This window comes from Adiantum capillus-veneris, chromosome 1 (assembly GCF_014529385.1).
Source record: "Adiantum capillus-veneris isolate H3 chromosome 1, ASM1452938v2, whole genome shotgun sequence".
NCBI classification, from domain to species: domain Eukaryota; kingdom Viridiplantae; phylum Streptophyta; class Polypodiopsida; order Polypodiales; family Pteridaceae; genus Adiantum; species Adiantum capillus-veneris.
In genome coordinates this window covers 187,924,968-187,943,345 of record NC_140931.1, presented here as the reverse complement: position 1 = coordinate 187,943,345, position 18,378 = coordinate 187,924,968, and the positions used below count along the sequence as shown (strand labels likewise).

The following is an 18,378-nucleotide window of genomic DNA, read 5'->3' as shown; positions in this document are numbered from 1 at the left end:
GTGTAATGGCTATGTCCCGTCTGGTAGTCCCATCCTATTGGGTGTAATCTCAAGCCGCGCTGCCAATTCAGGTAAATTGAAGTTGGCCTCCGCTCCTCCATCGAAGAAAATCAATGCTTCTTGATCTTTCACTTTGCCCCAAGCTCGACAAAGTTCTGTACTTTCACCGATCAGGCTTGGTTCAGTACCCATGCAATTTGGTACGAGTCCTGCTTTCATCTTGCCTTTTGTGCCACTTCCTCTCCTACTCTGGAACTCTTTGGCATGTCTCCATTTTGTTCTTGCTGTGCCTTTTTGGGGCACTTTGCGGAGATGTGCCCATGTTCCCCGCAACCAAAACAATTCCCTTCTTTGATGTAATTGGCCCTCTCTCGAAGAGTGAGCCGGGGTCGTGTATCCTTATCTTTCTTTTCTTGGGAACTCTTTCTCTTTCTACTTGCATTGTTAGAGGTCTGTTGGGTTCTCTGCGTCAAGATCTCATCAGTGGTGTAAGTCAAATTTCCCGAATGTATCGGGAAACCCCATTTCGCACGACCCATCCATTCTTAAATAGAATTTGACTTTTGTTCTAGGCAGTAGTCTCGGATCTCTGTAGGGAGTCCGCAGCAAAGCCACTCAATCTGTTCCTTAAAAGAGACCTTCTTAAATGAAGAGGTTAGTAGAAAAGAGTTCCAAAATCTCTCGCAATAAGCGTCCAAAGAATCTCCCTTGGTCATCCGAAGATGATTCCAAGCAGTTGTATATCTCGTTCGTACTCCCGAGTCAGCCAAGAAGAAATAAAGAGCCTTTTGAATTTCAACCACTTGACTGGAGCTTCCTTTCTCAGAAGAAGAGTGGACCACCATGTTCGAGCATTTCCTTTGAAGAAAGATGTAGCCCTCCTAATCTTGGAGTGCTCTGAGTAGTGCCCTCCAGAGAAGACTATGTCAAATTGTTGAATGAAGGCCAAAGCCCTCGGAGCATCTCGGAACCAAGAAATGGATTCAAATTTAATCGATTGTCCACTTTCTTTGAATTCAAGGAAGTCATATTGGTTGGCTCTGTAAAAATGCTTCTTCTTTGCATAAAACATATGTTCGTCAGAGTCCGAACTGTCAGAGGATGACTCATCTGTAGAACTGTCAAAAACTGGGTGAAATCTGGGTTTCTTTGCCTTTTTCTTGCCTTTTCTGAAGCTGTGCTTTTTGCTTCGCTTTTTGCCTTTTTTGTCCTCTTTGCTCGAGTCAAAAGAGCTAGAAGAATTGTCAGAAGAAGAAGAAGAAGAAGAACTGGGTAGTCCTTCAAATTGTACATGCTTCTTCTGCTTTCTTGCAAATGCAAGAGAAGATTGATGGCCCAAATAACCAGGGTATTCAATCCCCTTCTTGCACTTTTTCACTTGCTTTTTGGATTGATTATTTGCGTCGAAAAGCCGACTCATCTTTGTCTGAACCACCTCTTGTAACTCTTGCTTTGTAAACATCCTCGGAGAAGGAGGTTTCTTGATTGCCGGTTTGATGGGTGGTTCTGTGGCTTTGTGCAACTGGGTTTGCACTTTTGTGATGGATTGCTGAGACAAAAATTTTGCAAACTGCGGATCCTTCGCAAATTTAATCATCTACTTTGTGCACTTGTCAACCTGCTGTCGACGTTCCATCTCTTGAAGTTCGTACTGAGTAGGCCGAGGTGGCCCGTACTCTTCCTTTGTTAAGTCATCAAAATCTTCTTCGTGATCTCCTCCTGCCTTTATAGATGCAGAAGAAGTCGATTGATTCTTGTTGGAATCCATAAGTATCGCGAGAAAAGGATCGGCTTTCTCGGTAGAAGAGAAATCAGCCGCGCTCTATAACAAACTTGGACACCCCAAGTCTAGATTCTACTGCGACACAGCAGAGACTCACTTTAAAACAGTCCACAAAACACGACACGACACGGCGTCGTTCCGTGCCAAGAGTTATTGGCCCCAAAGACTGGGGTCCCTTTCAATATTTCCTTTTATATTAATTTGTGTGCAAAGTACACGGGAGTCTGCGGGAACTCACACTCAGACTCTACATCCAGATGCTCAGAGTAATGAGGCCTCCACATGCTAATTTATTGTTACAAGGGATGCCCAAAAGCACAGCCCCTAAATCTCAAACTTAAAAGCTGGCTAGCGTAATTTGCGAAAATCGTACGGACTCCCACGTCATCAGGTCAGTGCGTTTTACGAAAAACTGCCACGTCAACAATGAGCGCAATTTGCGGGGGTTTGTACAGTCTGCCACGTGTCAATCTGTCAATGCATTTTACGACGCATTTTCCGGGCTACTGCCACGCAGCGTGTGTCTAGGGTCTAGCCACGTCACCAGCTTGTGACAAAACCAATCCTAGGGAGAAGAGGGAGGTACTCTCGCTTCGGGCCTGGGAAGCAGATTGAGATAGGCAAGTCTACTTCCTCCTCAAGCACATCCACGAATCCTAGGGAGAAGAGGGAGGTACTCTCGCTTCGGGCCTGGGAAGCAGATTGAGATAGGCAAGTCTACTTCCTCTTCAAGCACATCTGTAGTAGGGTCGAAACCATGATGCCATCGTCTGAAGTATGTTGGAGCTGCTCGGATACCTAGCGGGCTCATCAAAATCACCATGGCCGTCATCTATGGAGACTCGAACTCTATCTGGTAGTACCCTCTCCCAAGATTTGGACATTGGTGATTTTGCCCACATCGGAGAGGAGTCGTGCCTGAAGCAAATCACGAACCTCGCCACGGATGGGTCGAGTAGCGATGATCTTGCAGATAACCGAGGTGGCTTGCAAGCATCCACCTCGGCCATCAAGCTCGCTTGCTCTTCTGGCAAAAATGCAAGTCGAAGGGTCAGCTCCCCGAGGTTGGGCGAGGGGGCTTCTGTAGGTGAGGTGGAGCAAGGGCCACTTGTCATGTGACACATCCAACCCTATGTGTCCGTGGACAAGCTACAACATGATCGGGGTTTAGTCAGTCTAGATTAGAAGTGATCTGGTACTTTTTGTGAGTCTATTCGTAGACCGTGCATGCCCAGTCACTTAGCGTAGATGCATATCCTCTGGTTGCACACAGCATGATCATAAGCATTCCCATCAGAATCCATCAAAATCCTTCAGGGGAATTTTCCAGTACATTTAACCAATTTAACCTATTTTTGACATTTTTCACTTATTATTTTTAAGTGACTTTTGTTGGAAAGTAGGTAGGGCAAATTGAGTAAGTTTGTGTATAAGCAAACCTAGACTAGCACTAAATGGCAGAAGAGGCAACCGGAGCCAAGCTCAGCAGGCAACTTCTCAAGCAAGACCTTGGTGGGCTTTCCCTCCAAGCAAGACCATCTTCCCCCCTAGCTTTTTCTCTACAAGGAGATCTTCACCGCATGAAGCCTTGCCTAGCGTTTTGCATCAGCATCCATCGCCAGCAGGAACTTAGACCTAGCGTTTTCTGCAAAATCCCATACCTAGCGTTTTTGCAAAGCTTTCTCTAGCGTTTTTGCAGATCATAATGTTTGTAGATTTGCAGCGTTTTCAGCCACAACAATGCAAAGCAATGAAAGATTTGCAAGTTCAGCCCTAGAAGAGTAGCAGATTCAGCCTGGAAAGACCATCAGTTTTCAGCCTAAAGAAACCTCAGTTTTCAGCCCTAAACCTGCAGATTTTCAGCGACAAAGACCCACAGAAACAGCCCCCACAAATCATCGTTTTTGGATCGTAGCAGATTTCAGCCTATAGCGTTTTTGGACAGCAGATACAAGATTGCAGATTTCAGCCCTTAGGTCGGTCTCGTCGTCCCCGTCGTTATTGCCGACATAGCCTAGACTTGCATCAGTCTCATGCATCACCATTGTACCAGATTGTGCAATCATAAGTAGACCACTCTCGTCGGTAGACCACTCTCGCCGACGAGAGTGGGGGCCTTCGGAGGAGGGTTTTACAACATCTCTGGTGTCGTATTTCTCTTCTCTCTCTATCTCTCAGTCTCATACACTTGCACGCACAGTGTCCATTCACTTTGTTTGTGACCATAGCATTCTCTCATTAAGAATGGAAGGCTCTACCTTTCATAAGAACAAAAGGAACCTTGAGCACAGTACGGAGCACTCATCTTGAGCAAAGCGCAAACATTCATTCCGCTGCACTTAACATTGGTAACAGAGCTTTGGCAGTGTTCTGTATAACTCAAGGAAAGAACCACAGAATTTTTTTTGCTTGTTGAGGTCGCACGAACCCAAGTTCACCTGGGCGTGTCGATTCTTAATCGTGTTTTTGAAGAGTGACGGGAATCCCAAGAAAGAAGGGCTTGTCGAGCCTCCCCTTGTGCCTCTTTTCACTCATTGAGAGCGGACCGTGCACTGAGTGGCCGGCCAATCGACGTGAGGTGGGAAAAAGCAACCTTGGTGTGAGCGCAAGGCCGCCAAGGGGTGCGCCCCCGGAGAAGAGTAGAACTCAGGTGAGAAGAAGATCCTTCTCAAACACGGTTTGCAAGCGAAGAAAACCTCAAGAACCTCAAGACCCTCAAGAACTTCAAGACCCTCAAGAACCCAAGTTCCTCGTGAACTCAAGAACCCAAGAACCTAAGACCCACAAGAACCCCAAGTTCCTCGTGAACTTAAGAACCCCATATCCCAAGAACCCACAAGAACCCACAACATCAAAATGGTCATCACTCGAAGCGGAATGGATACTTCGCTTGGAGGTGATGAGCATGAGAGAGGCGAAGAAGAATTTTCCCCACTAGGAGGTTTTTCTGACCCTTCCCCATCTACGTCAAGAATTGCACCAACTCCTATGGAGGCTTTAGACCAGATGTTTCTGGAAAGGAGGTTAGAACGCGAAGCAAGAAATGCAGAAAGAATGGCAGAAATGAATCGCAGACATGCAGAAAGAAAAGCAGAAATGGATCGCAGATACGTAGAAGACAAAGCAGAAAGAGAAGCAGAAAGAAAAGCAAGACAAGAACAGAGCGAGCGACGCATGCAAGAGTTCTTGCGACTTTTTTCTCAAGTGCAAGCACCAATGCAAGAGATTCGAGAAAAGGAGACTCTCTCAGTCTCTTCTTCTTCAAAGCATGACACACATGATTTGCATGATGATTTGAATGATGATGATAAGCATGATGATTTGAATGACAATGATTTGCATGATGATTTGGATGATAAGGACAAGCATGATGATTTGCATGATCAAGATGTGATTTCTCACAAGTATGATGAGTTGCATGAAGATGACATGATTGTTTACAAGGATGATGTGTTAGTGGATGCTTTTTCTAGCGAAGCTAACCTCGTTGCAGGTTCAATCAATCACGAAGAACCGATCTTGGCTTTCGAGTTGAGGTCCAAAGAACCCCTTCAGGAAGACTCGATCTTGGCTCTTGAGCCTAGGTTCACAGAACCCTCACAGGAAGTATTATGTGTTCGCATGATTGATACGCACGCATTGTTCGAGGGTTCCATTCGTGATCGTTTCTTGTATTTTAGTCAGCGTCCTTATGTGATCCCTTTTCCTAGGCATGACATATTGTACGTTGAGCACGTTTCACTCATGAATGAGCACGGATGTATGTGGATTGTTCAACAAAAGCTGAAAAGTATGCATTCAAGGAAGTCACATTCCATGTCTCTTCCTTGGCACGACACATTCGTAGAAAGAGCAATGAAAGTATGAGCACCAAGCATTGGCATTTCCATTGTGTTTTGCCACAGTTGATTGATTTCGATTAGCACGACAAGATTCGATCTCATTGTTTGTGTGTGTGTGGTCAACGGGTTAGCACTCCGTCTCTTTGTTCATCTACATTGCATTCATAGTCTTTTAGAAAGACGAGATTTTTTCCACTCACTTTACATGGAATAGGTATGTTCATGGTTTTGTGTTGGAAGTGGTTTTAGGAATTTTCAGCCATCGAGATTCTTGAAGAAGAAAGAAGCATGACTCTCGACAAAGTTGAAGCATTGAAGGAGCCACAAAAGACTTTGTGTCGCTTTCGGCGCGGCCCAAAGAAGCAAGCGTTGCAGACCTTTATGAAGTTCAAGTACCGCACGACCCTCGCATCAGAGTGGGCCGGCGAAGAGTCCCTTCCAGGATTCCAGATGCTATTGGCGATCTCTCTCGACGCCATACAGTTCGGTACCAGTACCTCACTTTGAAAAGGAGGGGATGTCACGTGACACATCCAACCCTATATGTCCGTGGATAAGCTACAACATGATCAAGGTTCAGTCAGTCCAGTCAGTCTAGATTAGAAGTGACCTGGCACTTTTTGTGAGTCTATTCGTAGACTGTGCATGCCCAGTCACTTAGTGTAGATGCATATCCTCTGGTTGCACAGCATGATCATAAGCATTCCCATCAGAATCTATCAGAATCCTTTAGGGGAATTTTCCAGTACATTTAACCAATTTAACCTATTTTTGACATTTTTCACTTATTATTTTTAAGTGACTTTTGTTGGAAAGTAGGTAGGGCAAATTGAGTAAGTTTGTGTATAAGCAAACCTAGACTAGCACTAAATGGCAGAAGAGGCAACCGGAGCCAAGCTCAGCAGGCAACTTCTCAAGCAAGACCTTGGTGGGCTTTCCCTCCAAGCAAGACCATCTTCCCCCCTAGCTTTTTCTCTACAAGGAGATCTTCACCGCATGAAGCCTTGCCTAGCGTTTTGCATCAGCATCCATCGCCAGCAGGAACTTAGACCTAGCGTTTTCTGCAAAATCCCATACCTAGCGTTTTTGCAGAGCTTTCTCTAACGTTTTTGCAGATCATAATGTTTGCAGATTTGCAGCGTTTTCAGCCACAACAATGCAAAGCAATGAAAGATTTGCAAGTTCAGCCCTAGAAGAGTAGCAGATTCAGCCTGGAAAGACCATCAGTTTTCAGCCTAAAGAAACCTCAGTTTTCAGCCCTAAACCTACAGATTTTGAGCGACAAAGACCCACAGAAACAGCCCCCACAAATCAGCGTTTTTGGATCGTAGCAGATTTCAGCCTATAGCGTTTTTGGACAGCAGATACAAGATTGCAGATTTCAGCCCTTAGGTCGGTCTCGTCGTCCCCGTCGTTATTGCCGACATAGCCTAGACTTGCATCAGTCTCATGCATCACCATTGTACCAGATTGTGCAATCATAAGTAGACCACTCTCGCCGACGAGAGTGGGGGCCTTCGGAGGAGGGTTTTACAACATCTCTGGTGTCGTATTTCTCTTCTCTCTCTATCTCTCAGTCTCATACACTTGCACGCACAGTGTCCATTCACTTTGTTTGTGACCATAGCATTCTCTCATTAAGAATGGAAGGCTCTCCCTTCCATAAGAACAAAAGGAACCTTGAGCACAGTACGGAGCACTCATCTTGAGCAAAGCGCAAACATTCATTCTGCTGCATCTAACACCACCATTCTGTGTTTGTTGTTGGTAAACAAGAGGGGGAAGGCGAAAGGCAAAGATGACGACATGAATGCAAATGCGTTGAGAATAACTCACAAGGAAAAAAAGGGGGGGGGGGGGATACTGGCGAGTCGAGGGATGTGGGAGATCATGGTGGACAACACGTAGCACGCAATGCGGAGGTTGGGGTAGCACACAGGCTGGGGCAGCGCGCAACACGAGGGAGGAGGAGGGGAGAGGAAAGCGATGGCGAGGGGGGGAGGCAGGTGTGGGGGGGGCGGGTGCAGGATCCACTGTTGCTGGTCTGGTGTAGGTCGACCACCAAGGGCGCCAAATTGACATGGTGGTCTCTGGCGATGTTGGTCTCGGACCTTCTGCCAGCCCTCCTCTGTCTGGGCACCAGTCTTGGAGGAAGAACTTGCTTGAGCTCCCTGTGTCTCTGCCTGCTAGGTCTGGCCAGCCTTAGAGCTTGGGTCTGGGTCTATGCCGTGGGTTGGTTTGTGAAGGCCCATCTGTAAGCACTGATTCTGGAGGCCCGAACACTCCACATTTTGACGGAGCCAACCACCACTAACCCAAGGTAGTAAAACGACCTTCCGGAGGATGTGGTGTCTAGATCCAGAACGCGTATTGTAGGTATGCTGCGCCTTCACCACTTGGTTAAAGTATCTTTATCTCTAGATATTTCCTCTGGTTTGTTATGGTATTTTTTCCCATGATCTCATTGTACATCCATCAGGTTTTTTCCCATTTTCTTGGATATGGACCAATGGTCGATTTTAAAGTAATGATAAGGGTCAATCCTCACTTTTTTGGAGAGAGAGAGAGAGAGAGAGAGAGAGAGAGAGAGAGAGAGAGAGAGAGAGAGAGAGGATTGGATGGAGGACATGCAGTAGGATGAAGCGGTGAAAGCTTGAGCTGAGCTAAGCCTTTGTCTTTTTGGGAGCTTGAGAGAGTAGAGAGAAGTGGAGGTAGAGGGCCTTTGAGGACCATAGTATGTATCTTACGCAGGACTCAAGGAGCCATCCCCTGGTTGGTAGAGAGTAAGCCTCTCCCTCTGCTATCCTCCTTCCTTCCCTTCAGAGGTGAGAACGAGTGGTCATAGGAGTTGGTTCTTAGGTTTGTCTATCACCACACATTGTTGCACATGAGATAGTGGTTGTTAGACAATAGGGCTCCAGCACTTCTCGTTGAGCAATTTCTTACTTGCATTGGAGTGATGTAGATAGTTTCTATCGCCTTCCGATGGTTCTGTCTGCCTTAGGTTTTGTCATTCCCATTTCTCTGCGATCTTGAGGTGTCAAGGAGTCCTCCAAGGTGCTCCCCTGCACTCAGACAGAGATTATAGTTGCATACAAACAAGATAGCAAAATCAGTGTATCAACTCACAAGCCCTTGATATCATACCATCCTTGACAAGCATGCAAATAATCCAAAGAATAGCAGCCCATGCCATGATGCAACCAATCCACACAAGCATCTACATGCAATCCATGGAAGCAAACATCTCACGACCCATCTCCATAGCTGACTCAATCACTGTACGGAAAAATAGAACAAACATGTCAAGCATCGTCAAAGGTAGCATAAATCTGATACTGAACATGTTGGACCCACAATGGCTAACATCTGTACAATCTGTCAATCTGTCACCTCTCCTGGCATTTCCTCTTGGAAGAGACCTTATGCGTCTATACCGGATCTGTTGGGAGGAAGAGGGGCCTCTTTTCGGTCCCACCCAAAATAGAATACCTTTCCGTACATTTCGCTGTGTTTCGGGTAGTGTTGTTGGTTCTTTCGCTCTTGACTATTATGGATCTACATGTCTTGACTTTGAAACGCAGATTACAATCATCCTGAGTGAGGGGCTTCGGGAAGCTTTTACTCAAGAAGCATTTGCACGAGACATGTAGTTGGAGAAGTAGGTGATACTCAAGCTGAATTAGAGGGGATGTCGGCAGGTGGGATCCTAGAAGGGGGGTCCCCTACTCTCTACTAGCTTCTTTATGCCTCGATGGTTTGACCATGTGCACATCCTTCCCTTTGCCTCTCTTTGTTTTCTCGGCATGCGATCTTCTCTTTGTTGAAGTACCTTACTTGTGAGGAGCCTTCAGTCTCTCCTCGTCCCTGCTGGCTATCTTTGCTGTTGAGGCACCATGTGACAGGAACATCCAGTTGCCATGTGCTCTGCTCTCCCACCGATAATGCACTGGTCTGGGGGATCGATGAAGAAAACCCTTTAAAAAGTATCCCCTCCATAAATGGTGGGCAGAGAATCGAAATAAGGAGAAACCTTCATCGAGAGAGATGAAGGATAATTTTAAGAGAGATGAAGTATGCTTGCCATCAAGCAGGCCTCATCCTCACCTGAAAACTTCTCCCAATCTCTGATTAATGAGGCATATACTTTCTCTTAGCCATAGCCTGTTGTCTTCTGCCACACTCTGTCAGCAGGCTTAGTACCATTGGCATAACACTAGCCTTTGTTGTTCCGGGTGAAGCTGTTGTAACAGCCTAATACGTGCGAAAGTTTGTTGTTTACATGTTCTGACTTCTGAGCTCCAGACCTTCCTCTCCTGCGGATTCTCTTGTTAAAGAGGGGGGTCCAGTTTTTCACGCACATTGGGCAGACATCTACATTCTTCAGATTAGGTGGAGGGCATATGAAGTGGCACTTCTCGCCACAGGATTGATTCATCATCAAATCGTCCCTTTGACTGCAGTGATACATGTGAAAGGTTTGTTGATTGCATGTTCTGACTTCTGAGCTCCAGACCTTTCTCTCCTGCGGATTCTCTTGTTAAAGAGTGGGTCCAGTTTTGCACGGACATTGGGCAGATATCTGCATTCTTCTCTCCACAGCATTGATTTATCATCAAATCGTTTCTTTGGCTGCAGTGAGGAATCAGAATTTTATCCTCTGTAAAGTTTTATCATGGATGGTTCCTTACAATTAGGCTGTTCAACAACTGTTGGGGGCGAATTGTACATAAAATACAACCCTGTTTTGTAAAGATATGGCTCATAGTGAAACTCTTAAATATAGAAGTACAACCTTTATATTTTATTCTTGTCGTATCCTAGTCTTGCAGTATCTTCTTTTTTTAAGTATGCCTTTGGGAATTTCTGATTTCTTTTGTAAAGTCACTAGTTGCACAAGCTTGAGCAGGGTGACATGCTAAACAGTGGTTAATCTACCTTGCTAATCAGGCATTTTTTTAATACTGAATCTTTTGCTTACAGATCAAGTGTATTAGGGATGACTGTGAGCTTCGTCGCAAACAAGAAGTGCATGAGGTGGAGGAACGAAAAAATACTCACATTAATGAGCTCATGAAGAAACATGAGAAAGCCTTTACAGAGATTAAATGCTACTACAATGATATAACTCAGAATAACCTTGACCTTATAAAGACCTTGAAGGTTCAACTCTCTTAGTTTTTTGTCCAAAATTTAGCTCATTTACATGTTATTTACATGTGGAGTGAATCTCAGGAAGATGTTACTGACATGAAGAAGAAAGAAGCTGCTAATGAGAAACTTATGTATGACATTGCTCAAGAGAACAAGAGATTAACAGAGCCCTTGACAAGGGCCCTCAAAGAAGTGGAGACCTTAAAAAAACAGCTGGCTAACTATGAGAAGGTATAACTGTCAGATGAAGAGGCATTTTGGTATCTGGTTTCATATTCGATTCTTATGTCTCACCAGATGGGCTGTGTTTTGGAAGGATAAACTTTCTTTGCAACAAGCCAGAACTGCACTTGCAGAGCACTCAAAGATGGTAAAGAATCTAGAGTTTGAGAAAGGTGCACTACAACAAAAGTTTGATGAGGTATGGAATTTGTTTTTAAATCCGAACATTTGGGATTGTTGTTTGCTACTCACTGTTTTTTGGAATCAGTTGGTTCCAGTGCCTAGTTTGTGTCGGGTCTGGCTATTGTTGGCCCGATTATGATATATGCCTTGTTTTTTTCTGTGATTTTTCATATCCCCGAGTTTATGGGGGGTGTTGGGTAGCCACTTGAATAATGGAAAAGGGGGGACCGGGTGTGTGTGTGTGTGTGTGTGTATGAAAGATTAGGGTGGAAAGAGCAAAGATGCACTTATGATTAAGAGTGCGCCATCACACATGAGTGTTAATCAACCACCAATTAGAAATGTATGAGTACAAAGGGGCATTCTTTATAGCCTTGAGACAAGCACGTAGAGCTAGTACTTGTAGTACAACTTTATGAGAGGCGTGTACCTCCACCAAGCTCTTCTAGGAAGAGAGGTGATCCATGAAAGTAGGGGCTGATTTGGACTCATCTATGATCATGTCAAGACTCACCATCATCTCATAAGAGAAGGGTCATAGGCTAAAGCCCATTCCCAACAAATTTCTCCTTGGGGGTTTTTTTTTCTGAGAAAAGAACCTTCCATTAGTTAAGAAAACTGCCCTTAGGGCTACAATCACCTCTACGAGAGAGGGCTACATCTACCATAGGGGAGACTCTCCCAATGAAAAAACAACATATATACAATGAGGGCTAAAAACAACATATGTACAATGAGGGCTAAATCAAGAGATGGGAGTAGGGAAAAGCCACACATGTGGATGGTAGTGCTATCTGGCTCACTCCGGACCATGGTGAAGAAAGGACCAGGGCGCCAAAGTCGTCGGAATGCCTCTTTGTGCTCCTGCATGTAGTCGGAGCTGCCTTCAAGTCTCTCGAACTGTCCCTGAGAGTATGCATCAACTCCAGCCAAAAGTCATGAACAATCTCCGGTGTTGGGATAGGGCGAGCCTCGAAGATGCGGAAGCAACGGGCCCGCCAAATGAACCCATAGACGAGCTCCCAACACAGCTCTCTCTCACTGCACCACTCCTGGGGGATGAGCTCTGTAGCAGGCTGGAGTGTAGGTCGACCCCCCTGGATCACTATCATCCAGCTGGTGGAAGATAGCTCAAACTGTAGTGCAGGGCCCGTGAGGGTGGACCAAGCAGCTGCCCCCCAAGTGTACTGTCGCGCTGTGGATAGTGTCACAAGACGGGCACCACGTGCCAATAGAAAAGAACAGACTGAACAGACTTTTAGCACTTCAATAACAATTGAAGTGAAAGAGAGAGACGACAAGCGACACGGAGTGACGGAATTTCACCCCAGAGAGTATTGGCCCCAAACCGTGGCGCCTCTTTTGGTATTTCTTTATATTGCATCAACTCAGTACAAGCCGGTACTCCAGACTCTGCACCTTCTCCAGGAAGCATGCCAGAGAATGAGCCCTAACCTCATATTTAAAGGCCCTAGGCCCCAAAAGCAGTTTACAGTGAAAAGCCTTCAAACTCAAAAGCATATGGTCCAAAAGCAATGCTCAAAAGCTGCCAGCGTAAAATCCGGAATTCCGTACAGTTGCCACGTCAGCAGTGAGAGCAAAACACGGAAATCCGTACATCATGCCACGTCATTAGCCAGCGTGATTTTCAAAAATCTGCCACGTCATCAGCCAGCTTCGCAATTTCTTGTGTGTGTGTCTTGCTTAATTTTAATTCTTTGTCACTTGGAGCCCCATCGGAAAGGGTCCCCATAAGTTGGTAGGACTTCTTCTTCTGTTACTTGTTCTCCTAGGGTTTAGGCCCCTCGGCCAGCATTTGCAAGTTGACTCTATTCTTCAGGGCTTTGACACGCCAACAGTTTGTTACAGATAGAGCTGGCATCAGTCGAAGGACCGGAAGCCAAACCTGTTGTGCCATAGGGTAGTCCCACACAGTGACGCTGACTCTCCAAAGGATGGTCACAAGCTGCACATGCTGCCGAAAGGCCACTATGTACTAGCCAGATCCCCACTGCTGTAGCTCTGTGTGCAACTAGCCACTGGAACAAAGTGACTCGCCGCGGTTGTCTGGAGTCCCACAACCTTGCCCAAAAGCCTGACAAGAACTCAGCTGTGAGATCCTCCTAGTGCTTATGAAGTACTGCAGCATGACGAGCCTCTCTCCGTGCTGCCAGTATGTGACGCCCCAGTCGAACAGTGTATTGAAAGAAAGGGATCCCACGGTGGTTGGCTGAAGAGAAGGGGTCTCTCCAAAACCACTCTCCAGGATCCCACTACACTCGTGCCAGACGGCAGCTCTCCCAAGCCCAAAGCCTTTAGTGGCCCGTTTCAAGATCTGCTGGGTCAGGATCGATGACACAAGTCCTCCCACCGATGCCTACTACTCGAATCCTCTAAACACAGCACTCTGCAACCTATGGAGCCTCTACTGAGACTCTGTGTAGTCAACCCTCAACCTGGATCTCGAAGAACATGGAGGGTACAGACTCTGAGCAAGCGCAAATTGCAATGAGGACCTCCAGTCGTGTGAAGGCCCCCATCCATCAGGGAGCTGCTGTCTCTAGAGGAGTGAGTCACTCAACTGGTAAAGCCAAGCTTCAGTGATGTCTTGGCACATGCTCTGCACCCCTCTCATGCCTTGTAGTAGCTGGATGCTTTGTATCTCCTTTAGCAAGCATGAGAACTGAAGCTTAGAGTGCGTGCTGGACCCTCTGCCATGGGACCCCAAGAAACATGAGGCCTACTATCTTCCAAGTGGCCTCTTTGAGTGCTAACCATGGGGTTCCAAATGAGGGGCTGTCTCAAGCGCTCTTCCGTGCAAGTAGGCGGGTGCTGCTCCAAGCCACATCGCAATTGCTCCCAAGAGGAAAGCATGCTCGCAACAAATCGATCCTCTAGTCTCCTGCTCAGACCAACTTTACGCATCTTTGTAAAGATCCATCTGATGGAAGGTCTCCAAGGGCCTCCTGCATGAGGCACTCGAGCTCTTAGTCGTTGAAGCAAAACCTCCTTCTAGGGCTCCTCCTTTGGAAGCAATCCTCTGACAACAAACTTCCCAAGAAGGGATCTGCTATGCTGTGCTGTGTCTATGATCCCCAGCCTCCCCTGAGAACATGGTAGAGTGATGACCTGCCAGGCTACTTTGGCCCGGGTTACCTGGGTGTCGCGTCCTGACCAAAGAAAATTCATGGTCAGCCTCTCTAACTTGTTGTTGCAGGAGCTCGTATAGATCCAACAAGATATAATGTACCACATAGTAGCCAACAACACCTGGTTGGCCACTACAACTTTGCCTGCCAAAGAGAGCCGTGTCGAACTCCAATGTAGCAACTTCCTCCTGATCGATAGGAGGAGGGAAGCAATCTGCTACTTAGGAGACAAGTTCAGGCCAACCTGATAACCCAAGTAGCGGACTGCAGTCTGTGGGGGAACCATCTAAAGCCCTCACCTTGCGACCAATCAGGCGTAGGGAGCATTGCCAACCCAGAAAGCCACTGTCTTCCTCTAGTTAATTAGTGCGCCTGTTGCACAACAAAACGTCTCTAGAGCCTGCTCACACCTGTGCAGGTTGCCCTCCTGGCCGAGTACAGAGTTGAGTCTTCGGAAAACTCAGCATCCAGTAGCTTATCGCCACGAATAGGGAGCGCTAAGCCATGCAGACCAACTTGTTGTGAAACCAATAATCTGTTCCTCGCCTCAGCATAGAACAAAAAGACGACGGGGGCTGAAGGGCAACCCTGTCTGACCGAGCGTGCGAGCATGAACCGGTCCCCTCTACCTCGTGCCAAAAGCACATGACTGTGTGCACGTCTGTAGAGAGCTGACACACCTCTGAGAAACCCATCCTACGTAGAGTGCCGTACAAGAAGTCCTAGTCAACTCTGTCGTAAGCCTTCTCAAAATCGAGAAGTATCACCATATCCTCATCTTGGGGGCGCTCGACGGCAGACGCCTCCCAAAAAGTGAAGATGTTGTCAAGGATACTGCGCTCCTTGACAAAATCTGTCTGGGTCCCATGTATAATGCTGTCTAGAAGTGGTTGAATCCTCAAGCTCAGAGCCTTGGCTAGAATTTTGTAGGTTGAGTTGAGGATAATGATGGGCCACCACTGTCGAATCTCGTCCAAGGAGCCTTCCTCCTTGGGAATGAGGTAGATCAAGCCCTCACTCATGCTGCCAGGCATCTCTCTTGTGTGCAAGATGTGCTGAAAACGTTGCAAAGATCTGAGCCAGGCAAGTCCTAGTACTCCAAGAAAAAACTGGGAGTCAAACCATGCTCACCTGGACAATTACTTGGGGAAGTCCTTTGAGGGTCTCATGGAGCTCCTCTGGCTGTAGAGGCAGCTCAAGCCTTTGGTGCATCTCTTCAGTCACAAGACAAGGTATCTGTGCCCAAACCTGCTCTCTGTACGCATCTTGGCGCTTTGATTGAGACTTTGTTGACAGCAGGTCACGGTAAAAGTTAGTAGCAACTGCACGCATATCCTTTGGCTCTGAAGCAACTGACCCGTCGGGCCTCCTCAAATGGCTGACACTGGTGTGTGCATGACGCCCCAGTCACTCTGTGACCCACCTAGGTCCACTAAGACGCGTGTCGATGGAAAGCAAACTCATGGCGCGGCTCCTCTATGTTGGCTAGTGTCACAAAGTGATGACGTGGCTACTGACAGTAGAAACCCTAATCTGCAAAAACCCTAATTTTTGGAAACCCCAACCCTAATCTCTGGCTAAAACCCTAAAGTGGCTGAAAGCCTAAAATTGCCACGTGGCGAGCGTACGGATTTCCGAAAAACGCGGGGGCTGCTTTTTTTCCTCCTAGCGACGCAATTTTGAGGCTTTTGGCTACGCAAGTTGAATTGGAGAGACAGAGAGAGCTGATTTGCTTTATTTTTGCTCTCTTGAGAGAGAGAGAGAATTTTGCTTTTGAACTGGAAGCTTTTGGGGCTCTGCTTTTGGGCATCCCTTGTAATCTTTAAGTAAACGGTTTAGGGCTCACTCTGCAGAGCATCTGGACGCAGAGTCTGAGAGTGAAACCCTAACCGCCCTTTGTACTTTGACATTGATTTAATACATAAAGAAATACCGAAAGGGGCGCCAGTCTTTGGGGCCAATATCTCTAGGCACGGAACTCCGTCGGGCCAGTGCAAATCTATTGTGATCTGTGAATTGTTTTGAAGTGGTTATTTGGTGCTGCGGTCATTGATTCTTAACTTGGAGTGTCCAACTCTGTTATAGTGGTATCAGAGCACGGTCGATTTCTCTTCTACGGGAAATCCGATCCCCAATTTTTTTTTTCCGCGGCACCTATGGCTTCACGCAAGGATCAATGGACTACCTCTGCATCTGGAGATGCGGGCAGGGATCACAATGAAGATTCCGGCAGAGAGTATGGCCCCCCTTGGCGTGAGAGATGGAGCGTCGTCAAGTGATCGGCGATGCAACAAAGGATAGGCTCAATTTTGCGAAGCACCCAAAATTTGCAAAGTATACGAGCGAGACTTCTTTTAAGGAAGTGCACGAGCAGTGGCAAAAAACCACTACACCATCCCCGAAACCCGCTCTCAAGAAACCTTTTGCTCACAAGATATATTCAGAGAAGGAATTAGAAGAGGTGGTTGATGCACGGATTGCTTAGCTTTTTGACGTGCAAAGGAAAGCCAAAAAGCACGGCAAAAAGCAGAAGAAAGGCACTGACTTCCCGGGTTATTTGGGTCGTCAGTCAACATTTGACAAAGAAAAGAAACAGAAGAAGCGTGTTCACTTTGAAGGAGTACCCAGTTCTTCTTCTTCTTCTTCTTCTGACAGTTCTTCTAGCTCTTCAGATTCGAGTGAAGAAGACAGAAAAGGCAAAAAGCGAAGCAAGAAACAACGCTTCGGAAAGGGCAAGAAAAAGGCAAAGAAGGCTAAATCTCACCCAAAGACTGACAGTCTAGTGAGGACTCGTCTACAAACAGCTCAGATTCTGATGACGGAAACTTTTATGTGAACAAGAAGAATTTTTATAAAGCCAACCAGTATGACTTTCTGGAAGATAAAAGCAAGAAAGTCTGAGAGTTTAAGGAAGGTGGACACTCGATCAAATTTGATACTTTTCAGGATACTCAGATGCTTCTAAGGCTTTGTCTTTTATACAGCTGTTTGACATCGCTTTCGCAGGAGGACGCTATTCAGAGCACTCCAAGATTCGGAGAGCTACCTCTTACCTTAAGGGGAATGCTCGTACTTGGTGGTCCACTCTTCTTTTAAACAATACTGCGCCAGTTAAATGGCTGAAATTCAAAAAGCTTTGTATTTCTTCTTGGTTGATGCAAGAATATGAACGAGATGTACGAGCTGCTTGGAACCATCTTCGGATGACCAAGAAAGATACAATAAATGCTTATTGTGAAAGATTCTGGAGCTCTTTTCTACCCGCCTCTTCATTCAAGAAGATCTCGTTCAGAGAACAGATTGAGCGGTTCACCTTGGGTCTACCTACAGAGATCCGAGATCACTGCTTGGAGCAGAAGTCAGCTTCTATTCAGGAGTTGATGAGTCATGCGAAGCGGGGCTTTGCCATTCACTCTGGCAGTCTGACCTACCCCACATATGAGGCCATGACACAACGAGCCGAACAGACTTTTGGGAATGAAAGTAGAAAGAAAAAGAGCAACCCAGAGAAAAAGGATGCACGACCCAAGCTTACTCCTCGGGAGCGAGCTCGATTCATCAAGGAGGGGAAGTGCTTTGGATGCGGGGAACATGGACATATCTCTGCGAAGTACCCTAAAAAGGCACAAAAAGAACAGAATGATAAGGACGACAACAGGCCTGAGAGTTCGAGAGCAGCTGAGGAACGTGGACGAAAAGGCAAGATGAAAACAGGAATGGTTCCAGATTGTGTGAGTACCGATCCCTACACTATGGACGAGAGTACAGAACTCTGCCGAACTTGGGGCAAAGTGAAAGATCAAGAGGCCCCGATCTTCTTTGATGGAGGAGCCAAGGCCAACTTCATTTCACCGGAATTGGTGGCGCGGCTCGAGATCACTCCCGATTGGATGGGACCACTTGCGGAGGCAGTTCTAGCGGCACCCGATAGGGACGTAGCCATTACACCTGTCATTGGCAAACTTCGGTTGCATTGTCAGGGGTATTTGGGTTACTTCTTCATAATGCCTTTGGAGGGTTGTGATGTTCTCTTAGGGATTCCTTG

At 46.5% G+C, this 18,378-nt stretch overlaps 1 protein-coding gene across 1 annotated transcript in view; it reads left to right on the top strand.

Moving 5' to 3' along the window:
• LOC147466187 (dynein regulatory complex subunit 4-like) overlaps positions 1-18,378 on the top strand; it is a 73,157-nt gene that overhangs the window by 39,280 nt on the left and 15,499 nt on the right. The window contains exons 7-9 of the mRNA XM_086524558.1: positions 10,609-10,788; positions 10,861-11,010; positions 11,096-11,200. Coding sequence (XP_086380684.1) covers positions 10,609-10,788; positions 10,861-11,010; positions 11,096-11,200 — 435 coding nt within the window. The remainder of the gene's footprint in view (positions 1-10,608; positions 10,789-10,860; positions 11,011-11,095; positions 11,201-18,378) is intronic.